General features: G+C 44.3%; 1 protein-coding gene across 1 annotated transcript in view; it reads left to right on the top strand.

The window, feature by feature from the left end:
• The window catches only part of LOC120834350 (titin), a 164,468-nt gene that overhangs the window by 47,571 nt on the left and 92,140 nt on the right, over positions 1-24,757 (top strand). The window contains 36 exon segments of the mRNA XM_078091003.1: positions 507-650; positions 1,007-1,096; positions 3,728-3,808; positions 3,963-4,049; positions 4,177-4,239; positions 4,402-4,440; positions 4,603-4,692; positions 5,180-5,215; positions 5,384-7,042; positions 7,723-7,773; positions 8,468-8,866; positions 9,669-9,947; positions 10,474-10,743; positions 10,847-10,986; positions 11,093-11,219; positions 11,377-11,643; positions 11,748-12,014; positions 12,565-12,828; positions 12,924-13,063; positions 13,147-13,273; positions 13,604-13,870; positions 13,958-14,224; positions 14,363-14,629; positions 14,839-14,978; positions 15,061-15,187; positions 15,944-16,086; positions 19,285-19,408; positions 19,603-19,869; positions 20,329-20,426; positions 20,514-20,682; positions 21,033-21,302; positions 22,687-22,953; positions 23,052-23,330; positions 23,445-23,853; positions 24,114-24,238; positions 24,326-24,592. Of these exon segments, the coding sequence (XP_077947129.1) occupies positions 507-650; positions 1,007-1,096; positions 3,728-3,808; positions 3,963-4,049; positions 4,177-4,239; positions 4,402-4,440; positions 4,603-4,692; positions 5,180-5,215; positions 5,384-7,042; positions 7,723-7,773; positions 8,468-8,866; positions 9,669-9,947; positions 10,474-10,743; positions 10,847-10,986; positions 11,093-11,219; positions 11,377-11,643; positions 11,748-12,014; positions 12,565-12,828; positions 12,924-13,063; positions 13,147-13,273; positions 13,604-13,870; positions 13,958-14,224; positions 14,363-14,629; positions 14,839-14,978; positions 15,061-15,187; positions 15,944-16,086; positions 19,285-19,408; positions 19,603-19,869; positions 20,329-20,426; positions 20,514-20,682; positions 21,033-21,302; positions 22,687-22,953; positions 23,052-23,330; positions 23,445-23,853; positions 24,114-24,238; positions 24,326-24,592 (8,106 nt within the window).

Here is a 24,757-nt window from a genome sequence, read left to right as displayed (position 1 = left end):
GGTCCACACAAAGAAGAACCAGAACGTAATGTTCATATCAAAAGAGATTATTATTATTAATCTTACAGTCTCTATCGGCCCACATTCTTTATTCTTCAGCAAACTAACCACACATGTTTACAGTCTTAAATGTATTTCCTATTGATGGTCTCAGTTTTCATGTATACTATAAGAATTTATAAGAATCAAAAAGACTATTTACACGAAATGTTGCACTCAGGAATTTCATTTTCGTTCAATCACCTTCACTTTTATATCTTTAATAGATGTTAATCTATGACATTAGTATTCATCCATACGTTATATGCTTGTAAAGCTGGTATTTTAGATTTATGTTCTGTCAGCCTGTCAGTTTACTTTTGTGTCTGAAATCTTAGGTGAGCTTGCTGCGTTCGGAGCATCAAGTTCTTTCTTTCCATCTCTTTCGTCTCTTTCTGTTGTCTTGTCTTTTGCTCGCCTCTTCGACTCTTGAAGCAGTGCTGACTCACAGTAATATTTCTCTCCAGTTCTGATGAAACCAGAACTTGAACAAGAGAAAGTGAAGGTTCATCTTCAGCCGAAGACTGAGTCAGTTCTCCAGAAACAGAAGCCTGAATTGATGCCTGAACCGGAGGCACCTCAAGTGGAACCTGCAAAGAGAACACCAGCAGGTAAAGTAGTTCAGCTTTAAGACATCTTTTCTTTGTTGTTGTGTTTCTTCTCACTAACCTCTTCACACTTTGTCTTAGTATCCAACAGCATAAAGGTTCACAGTGTTTGTTTTCTATTCAACTGCTCAACAATCTAAGTAGTACACGAATGCTGTAGTGTAATAAGAATAATCTTATCACAGATGTAAATGAAAGCTTAATGTTATGAACTGGAGTCAACCACCAAAGACAAGTGTCTCATCTTTAAACTCTTTGGTCTGTGATGACATGTGATATAAACCAGTTTGATTGGTTTGTACTGTTAAAGGCTTAGTGGTTACCAGCAGGTTACTAAACATGTCCGATGTTCTTTAAAGTGTCAGAACTACCAGAACCGGCAGAACCTGTAGTTCTGCCGACAGCACCGCAGGCTACCCCACCCAAGTCTGAAGCTGTTCCAGCTGAAGGTATTGCAGCAATTTTCTTCTCAGGTTTCTTTGTTCTTCGGTTTTATGTTTTATGTATGTGTAATGTTTTATTATGTGCAATAATAAGCGCTCGTTAGAGTGTGACTTTTTGGTAAAAGATATTTAATTATGTACATAAATATTCTTCAAAGTCGTCTTGGAACCAAAGACATCTGAGCTTGCAAGTAAACTGGCCGATAAACCTGAGCCAACTGCACCAAGGTCTGAAAGAAAACCCCAAAAGGTTCTGGAAGAAGCAAAAAAGGTATCAGAAGCACCAAAGAAGGTCCCCGAAGGGTCGAAGAAGGTACCAGAAGAGCCAAAGAAGGTCCCCGAAGGATCGAAGAAGGTACCAGAAGAGCCAAAGAAGGTACCCGAAGTGTTGAAGAAGGTACCAAAAGTGCAAAGGAAGGTACCAGAAGGGACAAAGAAGGCAAACAAACTTGTGACTGAACCAACAGCTGAAACAAAGCCACCAGTGCAGAGCCACCAAGATCCTACACCAGCTATAAAGCCTTCACAACAAGGTACATACCTCTCAACACATAGTTTTTTAACTAATCCTTCTACATTTTGATAATCTAATTTACACTCTAGATATTTCCTTCTCAGCTATTGAGCTAAATCCTAAAAAGTTTTGTCCTGGTGCATGTGGTGTATGTGTGTTGTCTGTTCACTACATCATGTTAATGATCATACATTAGAACACAGCGAGATACAACAGGAAACAACTTCCCGAGCTAAAGCACAGCTGGAGGCGGAAACACCCTTCAAAGGTATGCGGCATCTTTCTCAGGTGCTTTCAAAAGTCATTTACTTGTAGTTTGACCAACTGCTGCACAGTCGAGAAGTAATGAATCTTAATACATACAGTCTAAATCTAAGTCACGCTCAGACTGAAATCTGTTTTTTTCTGTCCTGATGGTTTATATCTTGTGTTTACCCTTGGCCACCGCTCCACTATGCAAATCTTCAATCTTCTTAAAATTATTCCAGTTCTCCTGAAGACCACTCTTAAGCAAACAGCAGCAGTGCTTGAAGACAGCAAGGAGTCGACTCTGAGAATGAGGATTCCTCTGCCAGAAGAAGTTGGACAAAAAGAAGAGAAATTCAGTACTTATGAAAGGGTAGAAGAGGTCATGGAGTCAACTGTTAAAGAAATTACTTCAAAAAGCCAGATAAGAGAGCAAATGGTTTCTGCAAAGGAGGAGGACGTGGTTTCGACATGGTACAGTGGAGGTCCACAAATGAAAGACTCTGAGCCACTAGAGCACATTGAGCCAGTAAGCACTGAACATGAAGCAGAGCTGCAGGAAACCCAACCTTGTTGTGTAGCAGACTTTCCAGAAGACAAAGCAGTGGACCAGAGTGAAGGATCATCTCTAAGGTCCATCTCTCCTCTTCTAAAGGAAGCAGACCTTCTTCAATTAAATAGAGATGTTGCACCTCTACCTGAAAAGACTCATCTCACGAAGAAAGGAGTTCCTCCTCCAGACACAGGGTTCACGTCCCAAAAAGATTTAGCCTTAAAGAAAACTTCTGTAGTAAAGAAACAGGTGGAAGCTGATATTCCTTCAACTTTTGCGAAGCAGAGAGAGGTCACTGAATCATCAGTACTTCCAATGGATGATCTCATTCAACATGAGATATCATGTAAAGAAATCACCGTAGAAGAGAAGTGGAGAGTTCATGAAGAAGTCTCTCTCTTTAAGCAAGCAGAGTATGTTGAAGAGGAAGATATTGTATTGATTAGATCCATAACTCCTCCACCTGAAAACTTAACACAAGTTCCTCTTTTTCATCCAATGACAAAAGTTTCTCCCAAAGAAGAAGTAATAATCCCTAAAAAGCCTACAATCATGAAATCTCCCGAAGCTGAACGAGAGATGTGTATTAAAGACATAGTACCTTTCGAGGAACCAACTCTTGTGTTGGAAGAAATGTTTCCTGAAGAAGACCCAGCAACAACATCTAAACCAGCACAAAGTCCTTCACCTGAGAAAAAAGCCTGTTGTGAAGAAGACGTTTTACCACCAAAAGAGGCTCCAAGGAAAGCCATTGCCGAAGCCAAGGTTGCCCCAACCAAAAGTTCTCAAGTTCGCCAGCAGAAAAAAGCTCCGACCCCTGAAAAAGAAACTCTACCCCCAAAGCAGCTGTCTTCTCCGGCACAAGACGTTATCACAACTCAGGTGGATTCACTCGAAGAAGTAGTTAGACCTCCAGCAACAAGAGAAGATGACAAGAAAGCCAAGAAGGGAACACAGGAGATGCGACTGCAAACTCCTCTGAAAGGTATTCTTTGTCTTTATTAATAGAGCCGTGAAGGCTCCCAAAGTCCCCTCTGTTTAATGTCACTTCCACAGCTTTCCTTTTAAATCTGCTGCATTCAACACTAATTTTCACAGCAAGTGGTCTTCCTCCATTGTCTTTGAAATGTGTTTTAATGTGAGTTCTGTATGCGGTACGAGCCTTTCTTGATCTATTAACATCTTACAATTGCGAGTTTTTGGCTAAAGCTTCTTCACATCTTATTCTTCTTGTTTGTGCTGTGAATTCATTTCTTAATTATCTGTTGTCTTGATTGACCGCATTGTTGTCTTGGTCTTGATCTTGTTGTCTCGTATTTTAAAGTGTCTCCTCTGGAGGAAAAGGTACCAACGGCATCAAAGCCTTCAGCTCCTGCTGCTGCCGCCAAAGTAGCTCCTCCTGCAGGTAGTCAGTCTCATCTTGATTGGCTCATCGAGAATCGGCCATGTTGTTTGTGTTCTTCTTCTCTTACTGGTCTTCGGGTTGCCGTGGTCGTTTCTTTCTAAGTCGTAACGTCCTTTTTTCCTGGCTGTGACTTTAATATCTTGTGTTCCCAAAGTTTCTCTACCTGAGGAGAAGAAACCTCCTGCACCAAAGCCTTCACCTGATCCTCCTGCTCCTGCAGAGAAAGTTGCTCTTCGTGAAGGTAGTTTCTTTCCTTGGTTTTTATCTCGTTGTAAAGTAACTGTCTGTTCGTTTTGCAGTCTACTGTGCCCTCAATCGGCCTCTCCTTATTGACTATGTTGTTGTGATCTTGGCACCTTGTATTGTAGTGTCTCGTCCAGAGGAGAACAAACTGGCTGCACCAAAGCCTTCAGCACCTGTTTCTCCTGCAGGTACTTTTGTCTCTAAAGACTAATTCCTTGTGTTTGGAGATAAAACCCCTCCATTTTGTTTTGTTCTGTTGTCTTCACAGAATCTGTTCTTGTCATCACACGTAAAATCTTAATCGGTTTAATGTAGTCTCTTGGTCTTGACCTTTGATAACTTGTTCTTAGTGTCTCCGCCAGAAGAAAAGAAACCAAAACCTCCTGCAGGTAGTGTACTCTGTTTGTCATATGTGTTGTTTAGCTTCCTCTTCCTCCTGCCTCCGAGGAGTTGTTGTTGTGAACTCTTCAAGTTGTCTTCCTGTTGGTTGCTTGTTTATGATCATCTATCACATCTTTGCCAGTCATTTGACTAAGTTGGCATTCTTGTAGTTCAAGTTGCTCCGGTGGAGAAGAAACTGTCTCCAACAGTGAAAAAGGTTGAACCGTCTCCTGTATCAGAGAAAATGTCTCCGCCTGAAGGTAACACGTCTTCTGTAGCTGTTATTCGTGTTGCTCACTTCTGCCTGTCTCCTGTTTCAAAAAGATTTCTTGTAACCACTCCAGTCTTCATACAAAGAAATCTGAGCTTGGGTCTAATAAACTTAGTGTCCCGTTCAGTCGGAGTCTGTTGGTCTGATGTTTGTATAAACTCGGTCCTCTAATCCAATTGATGAGTTTTCCCTTCTAACGGTATCTGTTGAATTAATCCAATTAACCATCAACACGTTTTTTAAAACATCTCTTGGTGCATCTTACTTAAATTACTTTCATGCTACGATGTAACATCCTGTTGAACACCTGATGACATCATTGCATCCTAAAACATTTTAAGTGCAAATAATTCTGGAAACAAGGAACCAAGGCATGCCAAACTTTATTAACTCTTAACTTGTCACTAAATAAAAATCAACCTCTTCTTTTATTTGCATTGTGTGAACTCATGTTGATCTAATTCAAATTCCTGCAGACAAGGGACCGGTTTCAGCACCTGGACCAACCAAAGGTACACAAATAGTAGTCTATATTTTGAAAGGACAGCAATTGAAAATTATTATGTTAAATATTCTTATAAAGGACAAATATATCTCTTTTGTAAGGTGTGAATCTTGTGCTGTTTCTTGTATATCTCTATGTGGGTGTTATAAAAGTGTATCTGTTACCTCAAACACAGCACAACCTCTTACAAAAATGGGTCAAATCCCAGTACAGGAGGCAAAAAAATCCAAATCACCAAAGAAAAAGAGTAAGTTCAGCAGCCTCCCCAAAGAGACGGATCCAAAACCAGAGGTTGTTAGGCTGAAAAATGTTCCAGTGAAAGTTCCAGAACCTGAGAGACAAGTAAAAACTCAGAAAGCAGAAGTGACGATGCTCCAAGATGAAGAACTAGCGGTTCATACACTTCATGACAGAGAAGATCGAGAAATAATATCCCTGGGAAGAACTGAGCGAGTCTTCACTGCAGATGACGAGACGGCCCAGTTGGGCTACTTTGAGGAGGCTGAAAAGGAAGCAGATTGCCAGGTCCCAAAGCTTGAAAAGAGAATAACCAAACTGTCAGATGAGCAAAAAGACTTAACCAAACTAAAACCATTTGAAAAGTCAGCAAAACCAGAAACAGAACCACAAAAGCTTAAACTGAAAAAAGTGCCAACAAAGCCCAAAGAGCCCGAGCAGGAAGTTGTAACTCATAGAGTTGAAGTGGCGAGGCATTACAATACAGAAACGACTGTTCAGAATCTGAACAGACAGGATGGAGAGGTTTTAACGCTTGGAAGGACTCAACTTTATACTGCAGCCAAAGAGGAATCTGAAATATGTCTCATGGATGAAAAGCCCAAGGCAGAAGATGAGAAATCAAAATCGATAAGAACTCCCAAATCGCCAAAAAGTCAAGAACCTGAACCAGATATAACAAAAAACAAAATAAAGAAGATGCCAAAGAAAGCGGAAGAGCCGGGAGTTGTGACACGTAAACCATTTGAAAAGTTAGAGAAACCTGAGCAAGCCGGACCTGCAAAAGTTGAGAAAGATAGTGAGAAGACGACGTATACAGAACACAATCCATTTAAGAGACTAGAGATGCCTTGGAGAGACCAACTAAACTCTACTATAACACAAAAAAAAGATGCTCTTTTTAAGACTCCAGAGGAAACACTTGAGTCCAGCAAAGACCAGAAAGAGATACCCAAAGTCACCAAGTCTGAAGAAAAGCTACCTAAAGGAGCCGTGGGAGAGAAAACAAAGAATGCCAGTCGAGATCAAATTCCTAAAGAACCAAAGGAGCAGCAACTTAACAAAGTCGAAAACACTGCAACACGTAAAAAAAACACCGAAAGGGAGATCCCACCTAATATCCTGAAAAAGGGGGTTGAACTCAAAAAGACCCCTTCGCCTCAAGTGGCTAAAGACAAGGCGGAAGACGAGAAGCCCTTCAAACATTTGGAGCAACTGAAGAGGGTGGAGCTAAAAAAGACTATGTCACCATTAGTTGATGAGCAAAAACCTAAAGAACTTGAACATGTCCCCACTGAGAAGAAGCCAAGTGAACAGATTTCGGCAAACAACTCGGTTGAAACTGAGTTCCCGAAGAAGCCGTTGGCAGACAAGGTTTTTCAACAAGAACAACCTGGGAGAGGCAGTGTTCCTCTGGTGAAGGAGGTCTCTCCTGGACCCGTGCAGATGAAGAAGGTGCCCACCCAGCCACAGGAGGAGGCTGAAGAGGGCGAGGAAGATGAAGCTTGGGGCTGGGAACTGGTCCCCAGGGATGACTGGGAAGGCGAAGCACATGCTTCGGCGTTGGAAACTCCAGGAATGCCCGGCGGCAAAAGAGGTGAGACGTGGCTGCCAAGCTCCCCATTTGATGACTTTGGAGACCTCCTTGCCCCCCCCCCCCCCATCCCCCCCCCGCTCATCCATCTAAAAGCAATCATCTATCTCATCAATCTATCTCATTAAATCACCGGATCATCGGATCATCTGGAGCTCATTCCCCATCCAGCTACTGAGATGATTTCATGTTGTCCATCATGTGTCCGTCCAACATCCATGTACCGAGATGATGTAAAGATGTCCATCATGTGTCCATCCACCGAGATGATTTCATCTTGTCCCTCATGTGTCCGTCTACCATCCATCCACTGAGATGATTTTATGTTGTCTATACTGTGTCCGTTCACCATACATCTACTGAGATTATATTGTGTTGTCCATCCACCATCAACCCACTGAGATTTTTTCATGTTGTCCGTGATATGTCTGTCCACCATCCATCTACTGAGTTGATGTTGTGTTGCCCATCGTGTATCTGTCCTCTTGTGTCCTCCACATCAGCCAAGTGTTTTACTTGTGCTCATCTCCATCTTCATCCTCTTCATCTCTGTGACGTTCGCTGTATGTTCTTTTATTTGATTTATCATGTTAGTATTTCTCAAATTTAGGTCGTGATTTCTTCTTGTATACTTAAACCTCAAATAGATACACTTAAAACGCATCTTATCATTTGTTGTTCAGATGGAAAACCGACCGAAGAGCCACCAAAAGGCAGAGGTCGAGGACTTGGGGGTATGACATCATCCAGAGCTTGCGTGTACTAATGGTTTGCTCTTTGTGTTCCTTGTGCTATGTAATGTCAGAAGCTTTTTCATTGTATGTGTTGTTGAGTGTCTTATCCTTTTCAACAGATGTCTTTTGTAAAGCTTGCCCGAAAGGTTTAGAGGAAACAGAAGAGCTGGGTATCTTTAATCTTGCTGCCTTTCAGGCAAAGTTCTTAACTTAACGTGTTTTTTGTGTTTCAAGACCAAAACTCGTAGTATTTTAAAAAGTATCTACCCAGATTGTCTACAGAGAGTCTCCATTCCAGCCAATATAAGCACTGTTTTTTTCTGAAATCAGCACACTTATCTTAGAGTATTTGGAGTATTTGGTCTTGATGTTTTTTTGTCATTCATCTTTATAGTCGTTGGATTTGCAACGTCTTTCCCTCTGTGTTGTTTGTGTGGTTTGTTGTCCTTTTTTTCTTCAGAGAATCCTGATTTGAATCTCATAAAGTGACTTTGCATGGTTAATTGTCTTAACAGAATCTTATGTTCTAACCTTGTTTAGAACAGACATTTCTTTAATGTGTCATTACCTCGACTTACTGAGTCCACGGGTGGGCACAAGTCTTAATGACATCCTATAGTCCAATGTCTGACTCTTCTTCACACTCCATCCTTTCTGAAACTAAGTCAATGAGTTTTTCTATGTGGCGTTGCAGCGAGACAAACCCCGTCACCTGGTGACGGAGGCCGGGGCCGTGGCCTGAGGCCTGGAGGGAAAGGCCCGTCGCCGCCGGAGGAACCCTTCGGAGGATTCAAACTGAAAGCGGTCCCCCTGAAGTTCATCAAAAAGATCCAGGACATCGTGCTGCAGGAGGCCGAGTCCATTGGCTCGGCCGCCGTGTTCGAGTGCGAGGTCTCGCCCTCCACCGCCATCGCCACCTGGATGAAAGACGGCAGCAACCTGCGTGAGGGGCCCAAGCACAAGTTCACCTCCGACGGCAAAGACCGAAAGTTGAACATCATCGATGTGCAGTTGTCCGACACCGGCGAATACACCTGTATAGCCAAGAACGCCGGCAAGGAGATATCCTGCACAGCCAAGCTCATTGTAGAAGGTAAACTAGAACATTTCACAAGAAATTTTGACAGTGGGGCTGAGACTGCCTGAAGACACCGCACTATATCAGCAGCATTGGTAACAGTTGTAGCTGGAGTGCAGGGGATGGGGGAGGGAGGGATGGGGAGTAGGGGTAAGATACGACAAGAAAAGGAGGTATATCTCCAGGTCTTTTGTCAGACTGGGGTAATGAGCTAATACCAATCACCTCTGTAAGGCAGGTAGAGTAAGTGTGTGGTCATCGTGGTGATGATGCACCTGGCATCGTGACACACTGATCAAAGAACCGGGAGAGGATTCTTTACAGAAACACTAATCACACAATTCCCCCTAAATGCAAAACCATGATTCCAATCGCAAAAATAAGGATAGTGTCAGAGACCCAGATATACTTTAAATGTCTGTGCGGTCAATAACAGGAATCTTGCAACAGTTTCCAAAACTTGAGTCTACTTTCTTTGAGAAATTTGTCACCACATTAAACATCACTGCCTAGATTTTGTTTGTCCCTCTTTCAGGGTTTTGGTGGACCAATGTGTAAGTCAGTTGGATTCCATAGTTGAGACCAGCAACATACTAAAAATCTTTATGGAGCAGTTTTGCTCTACTTTTTGTGATTTTTGGACATAGTCAAATCACTGAGAAAAGTGTGAGTCCTGCACATTGCAATGTATTGTGACTCGTGTTGGCAACGACGGGAAGAGAAGTGCACCAAACTTTTGTACGGAAGGACAATGGAGGTGCCCAGCTTTTATTGGAGAGCACAGACGGTTCTTTAATTTACTTTTATCTTTATGCAGAGCTGCCTGTGAAATGGCTGAAAGAGTTGAAACCAGAGACTTCCTGTATGAAGGGTCAGCCCATGTATCTAACCTGTGAGCTGAACAAAGAGAGAGACGTCATCTGGAAGAAGAACGGCGCCCTCCTGAAGAAACAGGCTGGAAAAATAGCCGTTAACATCATCGGCATGCAGCACGCCATCACCATTCAGAACGCCACAGAGGAGGACGCCGGCGCTTACACATGCGAGGTGGCCGGAAATGAAGATGTCAAGACGACCACCAATGTCAAAGTCATCGGTAAGCAGTCAGAAAAAGAGACGAGATAATTGATGAAGGATTTTCATTTGGAAAGTCAACGTCCTTCTTAGAGTAGAGCTGCTAATGCTAATAAAGAAGGAGTTTTTTGTGCTTTCTGCATATCTACAAAGTTGTGGTTAGTTCTGTCATGGTTGATGAGTAAGATGAGGTACGTTGTAACTGTGGAGATAAGCCAATGGAGTGACTGTGAAAAATCCAGAGGTAACCTTTAGTTTGTATCTAACTAAAATCTCACACCATGGGTATTTGTATTTCTGCCACACTATCTGCAGTCAGATACAACGTCTTGTTTATTGAACCCAATGAAGCTAAAAGACGTTTTATTTTCGTGACGCTCGATCTTCCGGTTGTCAAAACGAAAAGATTTGAGAGTAATAACATTTGGGATGTGGCGGTCTATCTAACTCAGACGGAGGCATCCCCATCGTTTCTGCTGCTCCAATGCAATGCTTTGTTGCTCTCAGCCTCTGTCCCTGTAAAACTTTACCGAACTCTCCCTACTCAGAAATCATCAAAGACTGGCTGGTTAAGCCTCTGAGGGACCAGCACGTGAAACCGAGGGCCAAGGCCACATTTAAATGTGAGCTGTTCAAGGACACCCCCAACTGGAAGTGGTTCAAAGGAGACAATGAGGTCGCTCCTTCTGACAAGGTAGACATCCACAAAGATGGAAAGGACATGACGCTCACCATCAACAACTGCCAGCCGAACGACGTGTCCGACTACACCCTCGAGGTGGAGGATCGCAGATACACGGCCAAACTCACTCTGGGAGGTTGGTGGAACGTTTACAGATTCTCGTCAAATAGCGTGTGACCCAAAAAGGCCTCTCATGCCATGAACTGTTCCCTGTTAACAACCTTTTTATGATGTTTCAGAGCGTGAGGCTGAGGTTCTGAAACCCCTCTCCAGCGTGGAGGTGGTCGAGAAGGAGGAAGCCAACTTCGACACTGAAATATCTGAGGAGGATGTGGCTGGCGAATGGAAGCTGAGGGGACAGGTGCTGATGAGGTCCCCGGTAAGATATCAGATGCACCTGATCAGACAGCAGCTAACAAACACTCATTGCTCAAAGAAATGCCTTTTTATTCCTCCTAAAACTTCATTTGTTCTTTTTGTCTCAGAGCTGTGACATCAAAGCTGAAGGCAAGAAACGTTTCCTGACGTTGAAACACGTGCAGCTGGATCAGGCGGGGGAAGTGTCCTATCAGGCCCTGAACGCCATCACCAGCGCCATGCTCACTGTCAAAGGTACAAATCTGTCGTGGATACACTTTATTTGTACTTTGTATTTGTACTGTCTGTTGGGGTCACGCATTAGAGGACTTTCAGAGGGAGAACCGTAAGAAAAAGGACTGCTGAGATTCTGCTTTTGTCAATAATTGAACCCATCCTTCGCACCTCCCAGAGATCGAAATGGGCTTTGTTGACCCACTGAAGGACCTTAACGTGCCTGAAAAGAAACAGGCCAAGTTTGAATGTACTGTCACCAAAGAGGTGTCAAAGGTCATGTGGTTCAGGGGGACGGAGATTGTTACCCCGGGCCCTAAATATGAAATAATGGATGACGGAACCAAACACATGCTGATCGTAAACAGCTGTGAGTTTGACGACGAGGCTCAGTACACCGTGGAAGTGTTGGGACACAAGTCGTCCGCTCAGCTGGCGGTGGAAGGTGAGTGGGCCGAGAGAAATGCTTGCTGTCTTTTGATGTCTTTGGCTTTAAAGTGTCTGACGGCGACCAACCCGCTCTGTGTGCACCGACCTCGTTTATTTCAGGCATGAGGCTCAAATTTGTGCGGCAGCTTCAGGACCAAACAGTGAAAGAAGGTGAAGCAGTTCGGTTCGAAATGGAACTGACGCACGACAACGTGCCAGTTGTTTGGTACCGAAACGAGATGAAGCTCCACGTGAGCCGAACGGTGCTCATGCACGTGGAAGGAAAGAAACACACTCTAGAAATCAGGATGTTGTCTCTAGATGATACCTGCCAGATAAAGGCAGAGGCCAAAGGAATTTACTCCACGGCAAAGCTCAATGTCATAGGTAACAATACTCTTCCTGTCTTCTCTGCAGCTGCACATGTACAAACATAATGGACTCATGTCATTACGAGAAGAAAGATACAGTTAACATCTGCAGTGAATGAACTACTTTAAAGTTGGAGTTTAAGTTATCACATGGCTTAAAGCAGGGGTCTTAAACTCCGGCCTGCGGGCCACATCGGTGCGGCCCGCCGGGGGGTACCGACTTTGGCGTACCCCTCCCCCCCCGTCGGCCGTACCATTCGCTGGTCGGACCGTCAGTGCCGCCCCCCCAGGCGACCGACGTGGCTGCATCTGGCACTGCACCATTTGAGTTTGAGACCCCTGGCTTAAAGGATCATTCTGGTGTTGGCTTTGTATTCATAGTCTTATAGCAATACTTTTTTTAGCTTTGACTTTCACACTTTATTCTGAGACACACCATCAGTCCTATAGATTCTCTTCATATGAGTATGACTCTCAATGGGAGTCTTTCTCTAGCATCTTGGTGCGCAAACACACAGCTGGGAAGTCAACCTTAGGGGACTAACTGGGTCCCGGTTCTATTCTAGAGGGCGATGCCGTCTTCGTGGTGAAGCTGCAGGATTACACGGCCACAGAGAAGGAGGAGGTGAGCCTGGACTGTGAGCTGAGCAAAGACGTGCCCGTCGTCTGGTACCACAGCGAGAAGGAGATCATCGCCTCCAAGCTGATGGTCATGAAGTCGGAGGGAACTCGCAGGTCTCTGATCCTGAAAAAAGCAGAGCAGAGTAATAGAGGACAATATGTATGTGACTGTGGAACGGACAAGACCTCGGCCAACATCAACATCGAAGGTATACGTGGTGAAACTGTTCATGTTCTGAACATGGAGGTGACACTTGAGTTCATATCTAAAGTTTTTCTTCTTTATTGCTTTTCCCACCTCCAGCTCGAGACATCAAGGTGGTCCGGCCAATTTATGGTGTGGAGCTTTTTGACGGAGAGACAGCTCGCTTCGAGGTGGAGATCTCTGAGGAAGACGTCCACGGCCAGTGGAAGCTGAACAGAGAAGTCCTCAGCCCTTCTTCTGTGAGCGCCTCAGCAGCTGGGTCTTCATTAAGTCGACTCGCAGGTTTCTCCGGTAGTAACGGTTAATGTTTGTTATTGGACAGGACGTGGACATCATCGAGGAGGGCGGCAAACACACGCTGATTCTGTACAACTGTAAGCTCTCCATGACCGGTGAGGTGGCGTACACCGCTGCCAATGCCACCTGTTCTGCTAACCTAAAGGTCAAAGGTGAGCCAGCATCAACGTTACCTCATCTTTTCTCTGTTCTTGAAGACATTATTGTTTGGGAAGACCTTTTGAATTTATTCCAGTCATCAATGATTCTTTTATCATTACGTACGGAAAATGTGTGTATATATATACATATATTTATTAATTTATTGGGACTTTTTAAATCTCTGCTTTTTAAGATGCTTTAGTCTTTTTAGGGAACAATAATTGAAAACAGTATCTACATATAGTATACCTTATTTAATTTGACTGATTTAGTTTCCCGCATTAGGGCTTGACCTGCGCACTGGATCGAAGTGAAATTGTCTCCTTGTGTTTCTCCCTCAGAACTTCCTCTGAACTTCCTGACATCGCTCAGTGACGTTCAGGTGTACGAGAAAGACGAGGCGAGGTTCGAGCTGGAGCTGTCCAGACCCCCAAAGAGTTTCCGCTGGCTGAAAGGTCCTCAGGAGCTGCAGAGCGACGAAAAGTACGAGATGATCCAGGAGGGAAACATGTATGTTCTGGTGGTCCGATTGGCAGCCTACGACGACGAAGCCAAGTACATGTTTGAGGCTGAGGACAAGAGGACGACGGGCAAGCTTGTCATCCAAGGTAGCTCTGGTGTCCCTCTACAGCTGTGAAGGAACCTTTAAAGGATAAGTCATTTTTTTTCGTGATGCAATGAATCTTTGATTGCAGGTATTCGTCTGGAGTTTGCCAAACCGATCAAGGACGTGACCGTGAAGGAGCGTGAAACGGCCGAGTTCAGCGTCGAGCTCTCCCACGACAATATCCCGGTGGTCTGGTACAAAAACGACGTCCGCCTTCACCCCAGCAAGGTGGTGCACATGTCGGATCACGGAAAGACCCACATGCTGGCCTTCAAAGAGGTCACCATCGACGACACGTCCATGATCAAAGTGGAGGCCATGGACAAAAGCGTGACCGCCATGCTCACCGTGCTCGGTCAGTGTTGACTCTTCAGTAGCTAAATGTACCTTTGAAATGTACCTTTGATTCAGAAAAGTCTGCTGTTGAAGGAACCTCAAGTGTCTCAGTTTGGACACTAATTAAAGATGATGACTCTTCCCTTGTATTCTGTAGAGGGCGACCTCTATTTCACCACCAAGCTGCAGAACTATACCGCCGTGGAGAAGGACGAGGTGAAGCTGGTTTGCGAACTGAGCAAATCCGTTGCTGATGTGAAATGGTTCAAGGACAGCAAAGAGATCATTCCCTCCAAGAACATGGCCGTCAGCACCGATGGGAAGAAGCGCATCCTGACGGTCCGGAAGGCAGAGAAGGCCAACATCGGAGAGTACACCTGCGACTGTGGCTCAGATAAAACCACAGCCAGCCTCAACATTGAAGGTAAATTGTGACATTAGATTTCAATATCGAGGTGATGATCTGCTGTATAAAGGAGAGCATCATCCACATAGTGTCGGAGGTTAGAGCAGCTGAAACTTCACTGAATCACAACTAACAGGAGTTAAATTGTCTCCTTTGACAGAGATTTCAGTCTAGAAAAAGGAAAAGATTCCGTCTTCTTCTTATTATTATTCTTTCCCTGCACGCAGAGCGCGACATCAAGGTCGTTCGACCGCTGTACAGCGTGGAGGTCACAGAGACAGAAACAGCCAAGTTTGAGACGGAGATTTCAGAAGACGACGTCCACGGAAATTGGAAGCTGAAGGGAGAAGCTCTGCACCCGTGTCCCGTAGGTCTTGTGAGCATTTGACCGATCGGGGGTGTTCATAGTGAGGCTTGTTTCATCCCTGCACCTCTTCTTCTTTCTTCAGGATGTGGAGATTAAGGAGGAGGGAACCAAGCATATGCTGATCCTCTACAACGTCCAAATGGACATGGCCGGAGGCATTGACTTCTCAGCAGCCAACGCCAAGTCCAACGCTCAGCTCAGAGTAAAAGGTGAGACACTGCTTCTTCTTCTTCATCCTCTTCACCTTTTCATCCACAGCCTTTTCAATAGAATACAAAAAAGCTCAGCTTTCCTTAAAGCCTCACAAAGACTCCTCATTCAGAAAAATACATAAAAAAAACATTTTCATGTGATTTTGAAGCAATTCTGAGCTTGGCCAGAACTTTTTACTCAGATTATAATAAACAATTCATATATATATTTCGTTCTAAATCCATCCACCTACGGGCAATTTAGAGTCACCAATCAGCCTGATCCCCAGAGCATGTCTCTGGACTGTGGGAGGAAGCCGGAGAACCCGGAGAGAACCACACAGACACAGGGAGAACATGCAGACTCCACACAGAAAGGCCACTGGGCGGAGTCGAACCCAGGACCTTCTTGCTGTGAGGCGACAGTGCTGACCACCACCATTGTTCTAAATATTTAGACTAAACATTTGAAAATTTTGCAGATCAATGAAAAACTTACTTACTCAGTAAAAACTTCTTTTTTACTAATCCTTTAGAATCAAAAAGGGCAGTTGAAGAATGGCAAGTATGTATCTGAGAGTGTGTCGGAGGTTCATATCTCATCTTCTAACTTTACATTTCCAGTCTTTAGCCAATCAGCTGCTGAGTTTATTTTAGACGCTCTGAGCTTTATCTCAAGTCAGCGGTTGCTGTCTGATTGGAGGAGCTGGATTTACGTCCGATCAGATTCCAGACAGGTCTGTTAACACATGTCTTTTCCTTCTTCTCCCCCAGCTCGGTCCATTGGGCTGCTGCGTCCTCTGAAGGACGTGACGGTGACGGCCGGGGAGACGGCAACCTTCGAGTGCGAGCTGTCTTACGAAGGTATCGTGGTGGACTGGTTCCTGGGGGGTCAGAAGATGGAGGCCAGCGACAGGGTGAGTCCGCCTTTCAAAGTAAAACCAGTTCAAACCAGTGTTGCTGGGGCAGTTCACAACAACAAACGGTGCAGAACTAAGAACACAGCCCTGAGGGAAATGATGATGATTGAATGATTTGACTTTGCTTCCTGTCCCAACACGTGATTACGATGGATTTGGATTTATATACCCATATATATTTTAAGGATAAAATATAAATTGTACTTTGCATAATTAATTAATGCTATAGGTGCAGTGTTTTGTTTTTTCTTACAATAAGTGCATTTCAACCATAAGGATACAAACACAAAACAACAAGAAACAAGAAAATAAAATTTCATTAAATAAGCCAATTTACAACTTGCTGTAGATAAGAACCATTATAAGTCCAATGTAAGTGCTACAGTTAGTTAGTGTGTTAGTGGAGGTAGAGTCTGAAGAGGTGTGTCTTTAGTCTGAAGATGTGAAGGCTCTCTGTGGTCCTGGTGTCTTCAGAGACCTCCTTCCACCATTTAGGAGCAGGACACCAAAGAGTGGAGATCTAGTTGAGTGTTTTGCTCTCAGTGAGGAGGAACAAGCAGTTTATCACATGCAGAGTGGAGAGTGCGGGTCGGGATGTCGGGTTGGACCAGGTCCTGGATGTAAGCTGGACCCCATCCATTCACAGCATGGTACCTGAGCACCAGTGTTTAGAACTGGATGAGCCACCGGTATCAGTGAAGAGATCGGAGGAGTGGAGGAGTGAGGGAGAGAAAAAGGAAGGTTAAAGAGCAGTGGAGCTGCTGCATTCTGGATGAGCTGCAGAGGTGGAATGGTGGTAGCAGGAGACCTGCAGGAGAGAGTTACAGTAGTCGGGGACGTGTTCTCCTGATGTTGTAGAGCGAGTATCTACAGGATGGTGGTGTCAGTGATGTTGGAGTCAGGGAGAGTCGGCTGTCGATGTCACGCCGAGGTTCTTAGCGGTCAAAGTGGACGTTAACACGGAGTTGCCAAAGTTAACCGTCACGTCCTGGGTCGGAGAATCTTTAATATGTGCTTGACAGAAGTTATTGAACAAAAGAAAATCCCCAAACAAGAATGGCATCCACCAAAAGGTTTTCAAGGAGCTGGATGTATTTTTACTACGGCGTTAAAGCAGCAGTTAAAAATAATCTTTTGTTATCTTGAACTCCTTATAAGTAGAAGGAGCTGCAGGTAGCATTAGCATGTTAGCATCGGCCTGCAGAACCTGAGTGATAAGCCACAGAGGGCCCTCATGTCACAAAGTCATGGCACGATAGCCATGAAGTTCTAAAAAGGTCGTAGCCCTGAAAAAAAAAAGTTTATTGATTAATTTTATGCCAATCAGCTAATCGATTGTTTTATTTAAAAAGAAGAAAGTTTAGTGTTGAAACAGGATATAAGAATGAGAAGTGTAAATAATTTATTAATTACGAATCTAAAAATGTCATCATGTAATCAATACATAGATTGATTATTTTATATATTGGTTTATTTGATAAGGAACCGTGCACATTAATAAAACATTGCTGTAAATGTGTATGTGTATTTGTTTTAGCCAAAGTGCTAAACCAATTCATCTGTATTCCTAAGTGACAGGTGTTTCAAACCTAAAAACAAAAGACAACACTACATTTAAAATGTTAAATAATATTGGCGCCTTACAATGCATGCACAAAAAAATGAAAAAAGTGAGAATAAAACTGCTCATTGTCAAGTACAAACAAGACATGCAACACAGGGGCTCTCATAGTGAACACCCAGCTAAATAAATAAAGAATGACTGTGTTAAAACAGGAACATGGACTAAAAACAATGCGATGCTGCAGTTGTTAAGGAAAGAAGAAAAGGAAAAAATAGGAAAACATCCATGTCAGAAGCACAGAACATAAAAGCATGCAGAATATGTGGAAAAGGACACGTATGCAGGTAGACAAGGTTCGACCGGCAATTTCAACACACACAGACGGGTGACAGCAGAAAGATGAAGTTCAACACAGACAGAGACGTGCAGTTCCACCTCATGTTTAAAATGAGTTTCAAATGAACTATGTTTGTCTCTAATGGTAACTGGCATGGAATTACTTTGTAGTCCACTTTGTAATATGTTTTAACAAGTTATATTTGTTTAGTATAGGGCAGTGATGAGAACGAATAGCTTTTTTCATTTATACAATAACTGTAGTGGCTTCAGAGAAGTGGTCAGTGACGTGCAGTCAGGGTAGCCAAGGTAGGCACTGACTACCTTGCCAAAATTCAAACATACAAAACGTGTGGTTTAGACACTATGATGACAAAGGTAGCAAATACGCACAATCAAATACAAAAGAAATGGTAGAATAAGCAATGCTTTTACTGTCCATTCTTTGCGGACGACAAACGTATAACAATAATAATAATACAGTGTGAGGGTTGCCTAACAACACCCTTGAATAGAAGATAAAGTACAGCCTCAAGTACATTACTGCTTTTATTGCTTTTACAATACGGTTACCAGCGACATTATAAATAGTACAGCAGCACAAAACATTGTGTATCACATTTCAGTAGTCCAGAGAGAAAATAGTCCCCTTACGTGCGTGCAAACAGCATTCGGTGTCGCACCATCTCATTCATTCACATCGCTCATGACGTCCACCTGAATTGAATTGTCCGCATTCCGATCATTTGTGAAGTTTACTGTCTTTTTTTGGCGATCGCCACCGAGCTAAAAACTGAAATCACATCTAACGGTCGCCAAAATCTAACCTGTTACTTTGAGCGCACAGTGATATGGAACGCTCGGGTCAATGTGTTCGCTGGAGTTCATCTACCCGTATTATAATCTTTAACATGTACGGCAAAAAGCACCACTCTGCTGCACCTAAATAGGTTATGCCAATAAACATCTACATTATGTATCAAATATCAACCAATTAAAATCAAGATATTACTGGACATTTGCGCAGCAGACATCACTACACCAGTTAACCCTCACAAAATCCAAAGTCAAAATGACGGCAACTAATTGTTTTGAGTCTTCCTCGATGTCAATTCCCAACAGATGATTAGGACATCAGATGAATCTCTGAGCATTTTAATTAATTATTTCAGACGCTTATCAAACGCTCTCAGTGAGAACATTACTTCATAAAAACAACAGCGGAGGTCTTTAACAGCAACGTAAACACAAGCTGATCCGTCCGAATATTAACTATATGATCTCTGTGTTCTCAGGTGAAGACGCGTGTGGCGGGAAAAGTTCACGCCCTGACCGTCAGAGACGTCACGCTGTGCGAGGCCGGAGAAGTCAAACTCAGCTCCAAAGACTTCCAGACTCAGGCTAAGCTCATCATCAGAGGTGAGGACAGTAGTGGTTCTACTGTTTTTTGTAGACTGTGAGGACCCTACTGGTTCTACTAGTCTTTACTAATTCAACTAGACTTTGGGGACCCCACTGGTTCTACGATCCCGACTTTTAAAGCTGGGCTGCGATGACTCCTATCACGTTTTAAAAAGCTGTCCTGGCGCTGAATTGTGTCTTGACGCCTGCAGAGCCGGCAGTTGAGTTCTCCAAGCCTCTGGAGGACCAGACGGTGGAGGAGGAAGCCACCGCCACGCTGGAGTGTGAAGTCTCCAGAGAGAACGCCGAGGTCCAATGGTTCAGGGACGGACAGGAGATCAGGAAGACCAAGAAGTACGAGATGATCGTAGACGGGTGCAAGAGGGCGCTACTGGTCCACGACTGCTCTCCGGACGACTCCAAGACCTACACCTGTGACGCCAAAAGCTTCAAGACCTCCTGCTTCCTCAACGTGGAACGTGAGTACAGTTGAGCTCTAATTCAGACTTCAGAGTCACAGAATCTTTGATTTAAAATGTTCACTCAAATGATTAAATGAAGATTTATGTTATTTAGTATTATCTAAATGAAAACTTCGTTTTGAAAAGTTCGGTAAATGTGTTAAAAAGTCATTATTATAATTCCTTATGCACTATTTATAAACCTCCACACAGGAGGTTAGTTTTACATAAATAGTGCTAACAAAGACTTGAATACATAAAAGACCATTTTTTATTAAAAGTTAAAGCTCACACAAAAGTATTAACTGCGTAACTTTATTTCTATGATTCTTAACTTTTCTCATGTTTTACTTCATATTGAGCCTCCGTACTTTTAAAAGGGTTTTTATCCCTCCTTAGCCTTAGCTTAGTGAAATGTACAATAATCTGTTGAATCTTTTAATAATCATTAATCTGTCGTGTCTGATTCCTCCTCAGCTCCTCTCGTGGAGTTCACCAAGCCTCTGCAGGACGTCGAAGTCAAAGAGAAGGAATCCGCTAGGTTTGAATGTGAAGTGTCCCGTGAGATGGCCAAGGTGAGAACCCCCCCAATCAGCAGCCGGCTTTGCTGCCGCTTGACTCCCAAAACCTCAGTGCTGTGAAACGTAATTTGTGTCCTTCAGGTCCGCTGGTTCAAAGACGGCAATGAGATCCGGAAGAGTAAGAAGTATGAGATCCTTGCTAAGGGGGTCCAGAGGACTCTCGTTGTCCACAAGTCTGCCTTCGAGGACGAGGCCGAGTACGAGTGCGACGCCAGAACCTCAAAGAGCTCCGGCATGCTCACGGTCATCGGTGAGGACTTCTTGCTTAATATACAAAGAAATGGGTATTATCTTCCTTTAGGCCAGTGGTTTCCAAATGTTTTCTGTCCCCTCTCTCTTTTTTTCTCTCTCTCTCTCTCCCTGTCGCTTTACCTCCCTCTCCCTCTATGTCTTTCGCTTGTACCCTGAGCAAGGGCAACAAATTTAGCTTTCTCTTTTTTTCCCTCTCGTGGCTGTGTTAAAGTTGTTAATGAAGCTGTAACCCCCTGTCGGCCCACCCAGGGTATCCACCACTGATTTAAGGGGATAAACAGTTGAGTTAAAGGTTAACGCCTGAAAGTCAAGGATCAGGAGAGATTAAACCCTTTTATCCGCTCCCAGAGGAGGCAGCCCGGTTCACCAAGAACCTGTTCAACGTGGAGGGCACGGAGACGGACAACGTGAAGATGATCTGCGAGGTGTCAAAGGCCGGCGCCGAGGTCACATGGTACCGGGGGGAGGAGGAGCTTCCCGAAGGGGGGCGCTACGAGCATGTGGTGGACGGACGCAAGAGGATCCTTATCATCCAGGACCTAAGGATGGAGGACGCCGGAGACTACAACTGCAGGCTGACCACTGGTTTCAAGACCTCTGCCACACTCAAGCTCAACGGTGAGAGGATGACCCGTTGAAAGGACGTTTGCCTCCAATGAACCAAATATTGCTTAGCTTAGCATGAACACTGGAAACCGGAGGGAAAGTTCTGTCCAACCAAAACGACATCCTCTAACACTTGGTATCTTATTTCATTTGAGTTTTAAAAACTTTGACTTTTTGACGTTGAGTTTTCGTTCTTTATGCTAAGCAGAGCTTCATGCTTAGCGAACAGAGTATAGTAGGGGTGTAACGATTCATTTTAACAACGATTCGATTCGAATCGCGATTCATGCTTGCCGATTCGATTGATTGACGATCTGGGTTAATTTAGAACGATTCGATTCGATTCAGTGACTTGAAATCGATTCAGTAACTTTACTGGACCGTGCAGGCAAAGTTTCTGAGATCCCTGTTGTTTCTTGTAAGGAAATCAGGTTTAAATTAATTATGGATATTATAAACAAGTAAACAACAATTAATGGCAAATGTATTAACCTTTTATTGTGCAACCATTTTCAATGTAAACATTACACAATAATTACACAATGTTTGGATCAATTCACAGAACCCCGTTGTTCAACCACATCGTAGGGTCGCATGTCTTTACAGATGAACTTGTTACTGTGTTGAGTTTGGTGCTGGCGAGGCCTGAGGCGTCTGCAGAGCTGGAGTTACCTGCTGCTGCTGCAGCGGTGACGCTGCTCGAGGTCCTGACTGTTGGCGTTGTTTAATCCCACGGCGCCTTAGTAGACGGACGGAAAGATTCGGCGTGTTTCTGTGGTTTTTTATTTGGCTTCTACATATTCTACAAACAGCGAGCGACTTATTTAGAACACCTCCGTGTTTGCAAAAGCCAAAATGTTTCCACGCGCTGGATCGATGAGTTGGTTTGTAAATGTCTCGCTCGCAGTCGTCTCCTCCACGCTGTGTGTCGTTGTTGTTCCGAGTTTCGCGCGGCTGCTGCTGCGTACTGATGACATCACAGACAGGCAGACTGAATCCAGTAACGTTTAACGCGTCTAAAGTGCTAACAAACAAACAAACATCCATACCGTTTTTGTACTTAAATCCAATGTGCAGTTTCCAAGTATCGATACAATCGATTATGTACCATTTCAAGCGATTTGTAATCGATATATGTCGTCCGGAATGCCGATTTGCGGAGCACAGATCGATTCAGTTGGATCGCAGGAATATAAATCGATTAATCGATTCAGTGGATGAATCGTTACACCCCTAGAGTATAGTGTTAGTATGAACAAGAATCTCAGTTCATATCAGATCAGTTTGATTTTACCTTTCATTGTGACATGAACAGTTTGTCTATTTCATTTAATAATATTTTTTTACAAAACAAAGCGCATTAATAACTCCTCTTTTCTTCTCTTCCTCCCTACAGAGCTGGCGGCAGAGTTCATCGCCCGTCCTGAGAACCAGGAGGTGGTGGAGGGCGAGAAGGCAGAGTTTGCCTGCTCCGTATCCAAGGAAACCTACGAGGTGAAGTGGTTCAGAGCAGACAAGGAGGTGGAAGCCGGGGACAAGTACACCGTGGTCAGCGAGGGGAAGAGGAGAGCTCTTATTGTAAAAAGCTGTGGGATGAAGGACGAGGGTGGTTACGTCGCCCACATTGGGAGTGTCAAGGCATCTGCCGACCTGTTTGTAATTGGTAAGAAAAATGTCCTCTACCAAGTCTCGTCTTCCATATCTCGCTCTAGTGATTTCAGAGCGACCGTTGGTTTTAACAAAGTTCGCTTGTCACTGCAGAGAAACTGAGGATCGTCACACCCATCAAAGACACGGAGGTGAAGGAGGGAAGTGAGATTGTGTTTAACTGCGAGACAAATGCAGAGGGAGCGAAAGCCAAGTGGCTGAAGAACGAAGAGACGATATTTGAGAGCAGCAAGTACATGATGGTCCAGAGGGACAACGTGTTTTCTCTGAGGATCAGAGACGCCCAGAAGGGAGACGAGTCAAACTACACCATCAGCCTAACCAATCAGAGGGCGGAGCAGGCAAAGAGCACCGCCAGTGCTAGAGTGGCCGGTGAGGACTAGGATGCATTTCACCTCAGTGAAAGTCGAACACACCTTTAGTGTCTACGTGGTCTCTAAAGTTCTTCTTTGTTCTGTCCATCATCTGTGTCCTCTCTCTCCACAGAGGAAAAGCTAAGGTTCCTGGATCCCATCGAAGACGTGGAGACCCAGGAGAAGAAGACCATTAGCTTTGTGTGCAAGGTGAACCGGCCCGAGGTGACGGTGATGTGGATGAAGGCCGGCCAGGAGGTGACGCTAAGCAAGCGCGTGGTCTACCGGGCCGACGGGCTCAAGCACACACTGATCATCAAGGACTGCGCCATGGAGGACGAGGGCGAGTACACCGCCGTCGTTGGGGACGACAAGTGCGCCGCAGAGCTGATCATTAGCGAGGCGCCCACGGACTTTGCCGCGCAGCTCAAGGACCAGACCATCACCGAGTTTGAGGAAGCAGAGTTCACCTGCAAGCTGAGCAAAGAGAAGGCTGTGGTGAAGTGGTACAGGAACGGACGGGAGATAAGAGAAGGGGCGAGGTAAAAACAACACTCTTGTTTTTTCTGGATTCCTCCTAGACATTTCTCAAACCGTCAGTCACAGAGTTAAACATTACTTCCTTATATCTTTTTGAGATAAATGTGACTCTGAGGAAATGAAAAGAGACCAACACGCCGGCTCATATTTCATAAAGGAGATATTTACATAACAAGCGACGACCATTTACATAACAAGCACATCCTCCGATTTGCCAGTAAATTACCTGCTCAGTGACTTTTGACCCCTTGTGCTTCTGCAGATATCATATGGAAAAAGAAGGCAGGACGTGCAGACTAATGGTAAAGGTGTGCAGACCGGATGATGAATGTGAATACGCCTGTGGTGTGGATGAGATGAGGACCAGGGCCAGGCTCTTTGTTGAAGGTAAACTGTTGTTCTCCTCTCATTATTGTTCTATTGAGGGGAATGTTCCCCATTTGAATCCTCGAGAATTTGTCTCCGCATACGCAGAGACCCCGGTGGAGATCGTCCGACCTCCTCAGGATGCATTTGAGCCTCCAGGCTCCGACGTAGTGTTCGAGGCGGAGCTCAACAAGGACAGGGTGGAGGTAAAGTGGATGAGGAACAACATGATCATCATCCAGGGAGACAAATACCAGATGATTAGCGAGGGTAAAGTCCACAGACTGCAAGTCTGTGAGATCCGACCTCGGGATCAGGGAGAGTACAGAGTCGTGGCAAAAGACAAGGACGCCAAAGCCAAGCTGGAGCTGGCAGGTGAGTTGCCGTAAAGATACTTGAGTCACCAATGTAGCACCATTAGGTAGATGCTCACTAACCCTTTAGCTAGTATAAGGTGGACGGTAATGTTTTACCTCAACAACGTAAACTCTTGTTCTGAAGAGAAGATGAAAAGGATTTGGGGAAACTAATTGTAAAGAA

This window comes from Gasterosteus aculeatus, chromosome 16 (assembly GCF_964276395.1).
Source record: "Gasterosteus aculeatus chromosome 16, fGasAcu3.hap1.1, whole genome shotgun sequence".
Lineage (NCBI taxonomy): Eukaryota > Metazoa > Chordata > Actinopteri > Perciformes > Gasterosteidae > Gasterosteus > Gasterosteus aculeatus.
This window is presented reverse-complemented; position numbering and strand designations above follow the sequence as displayed.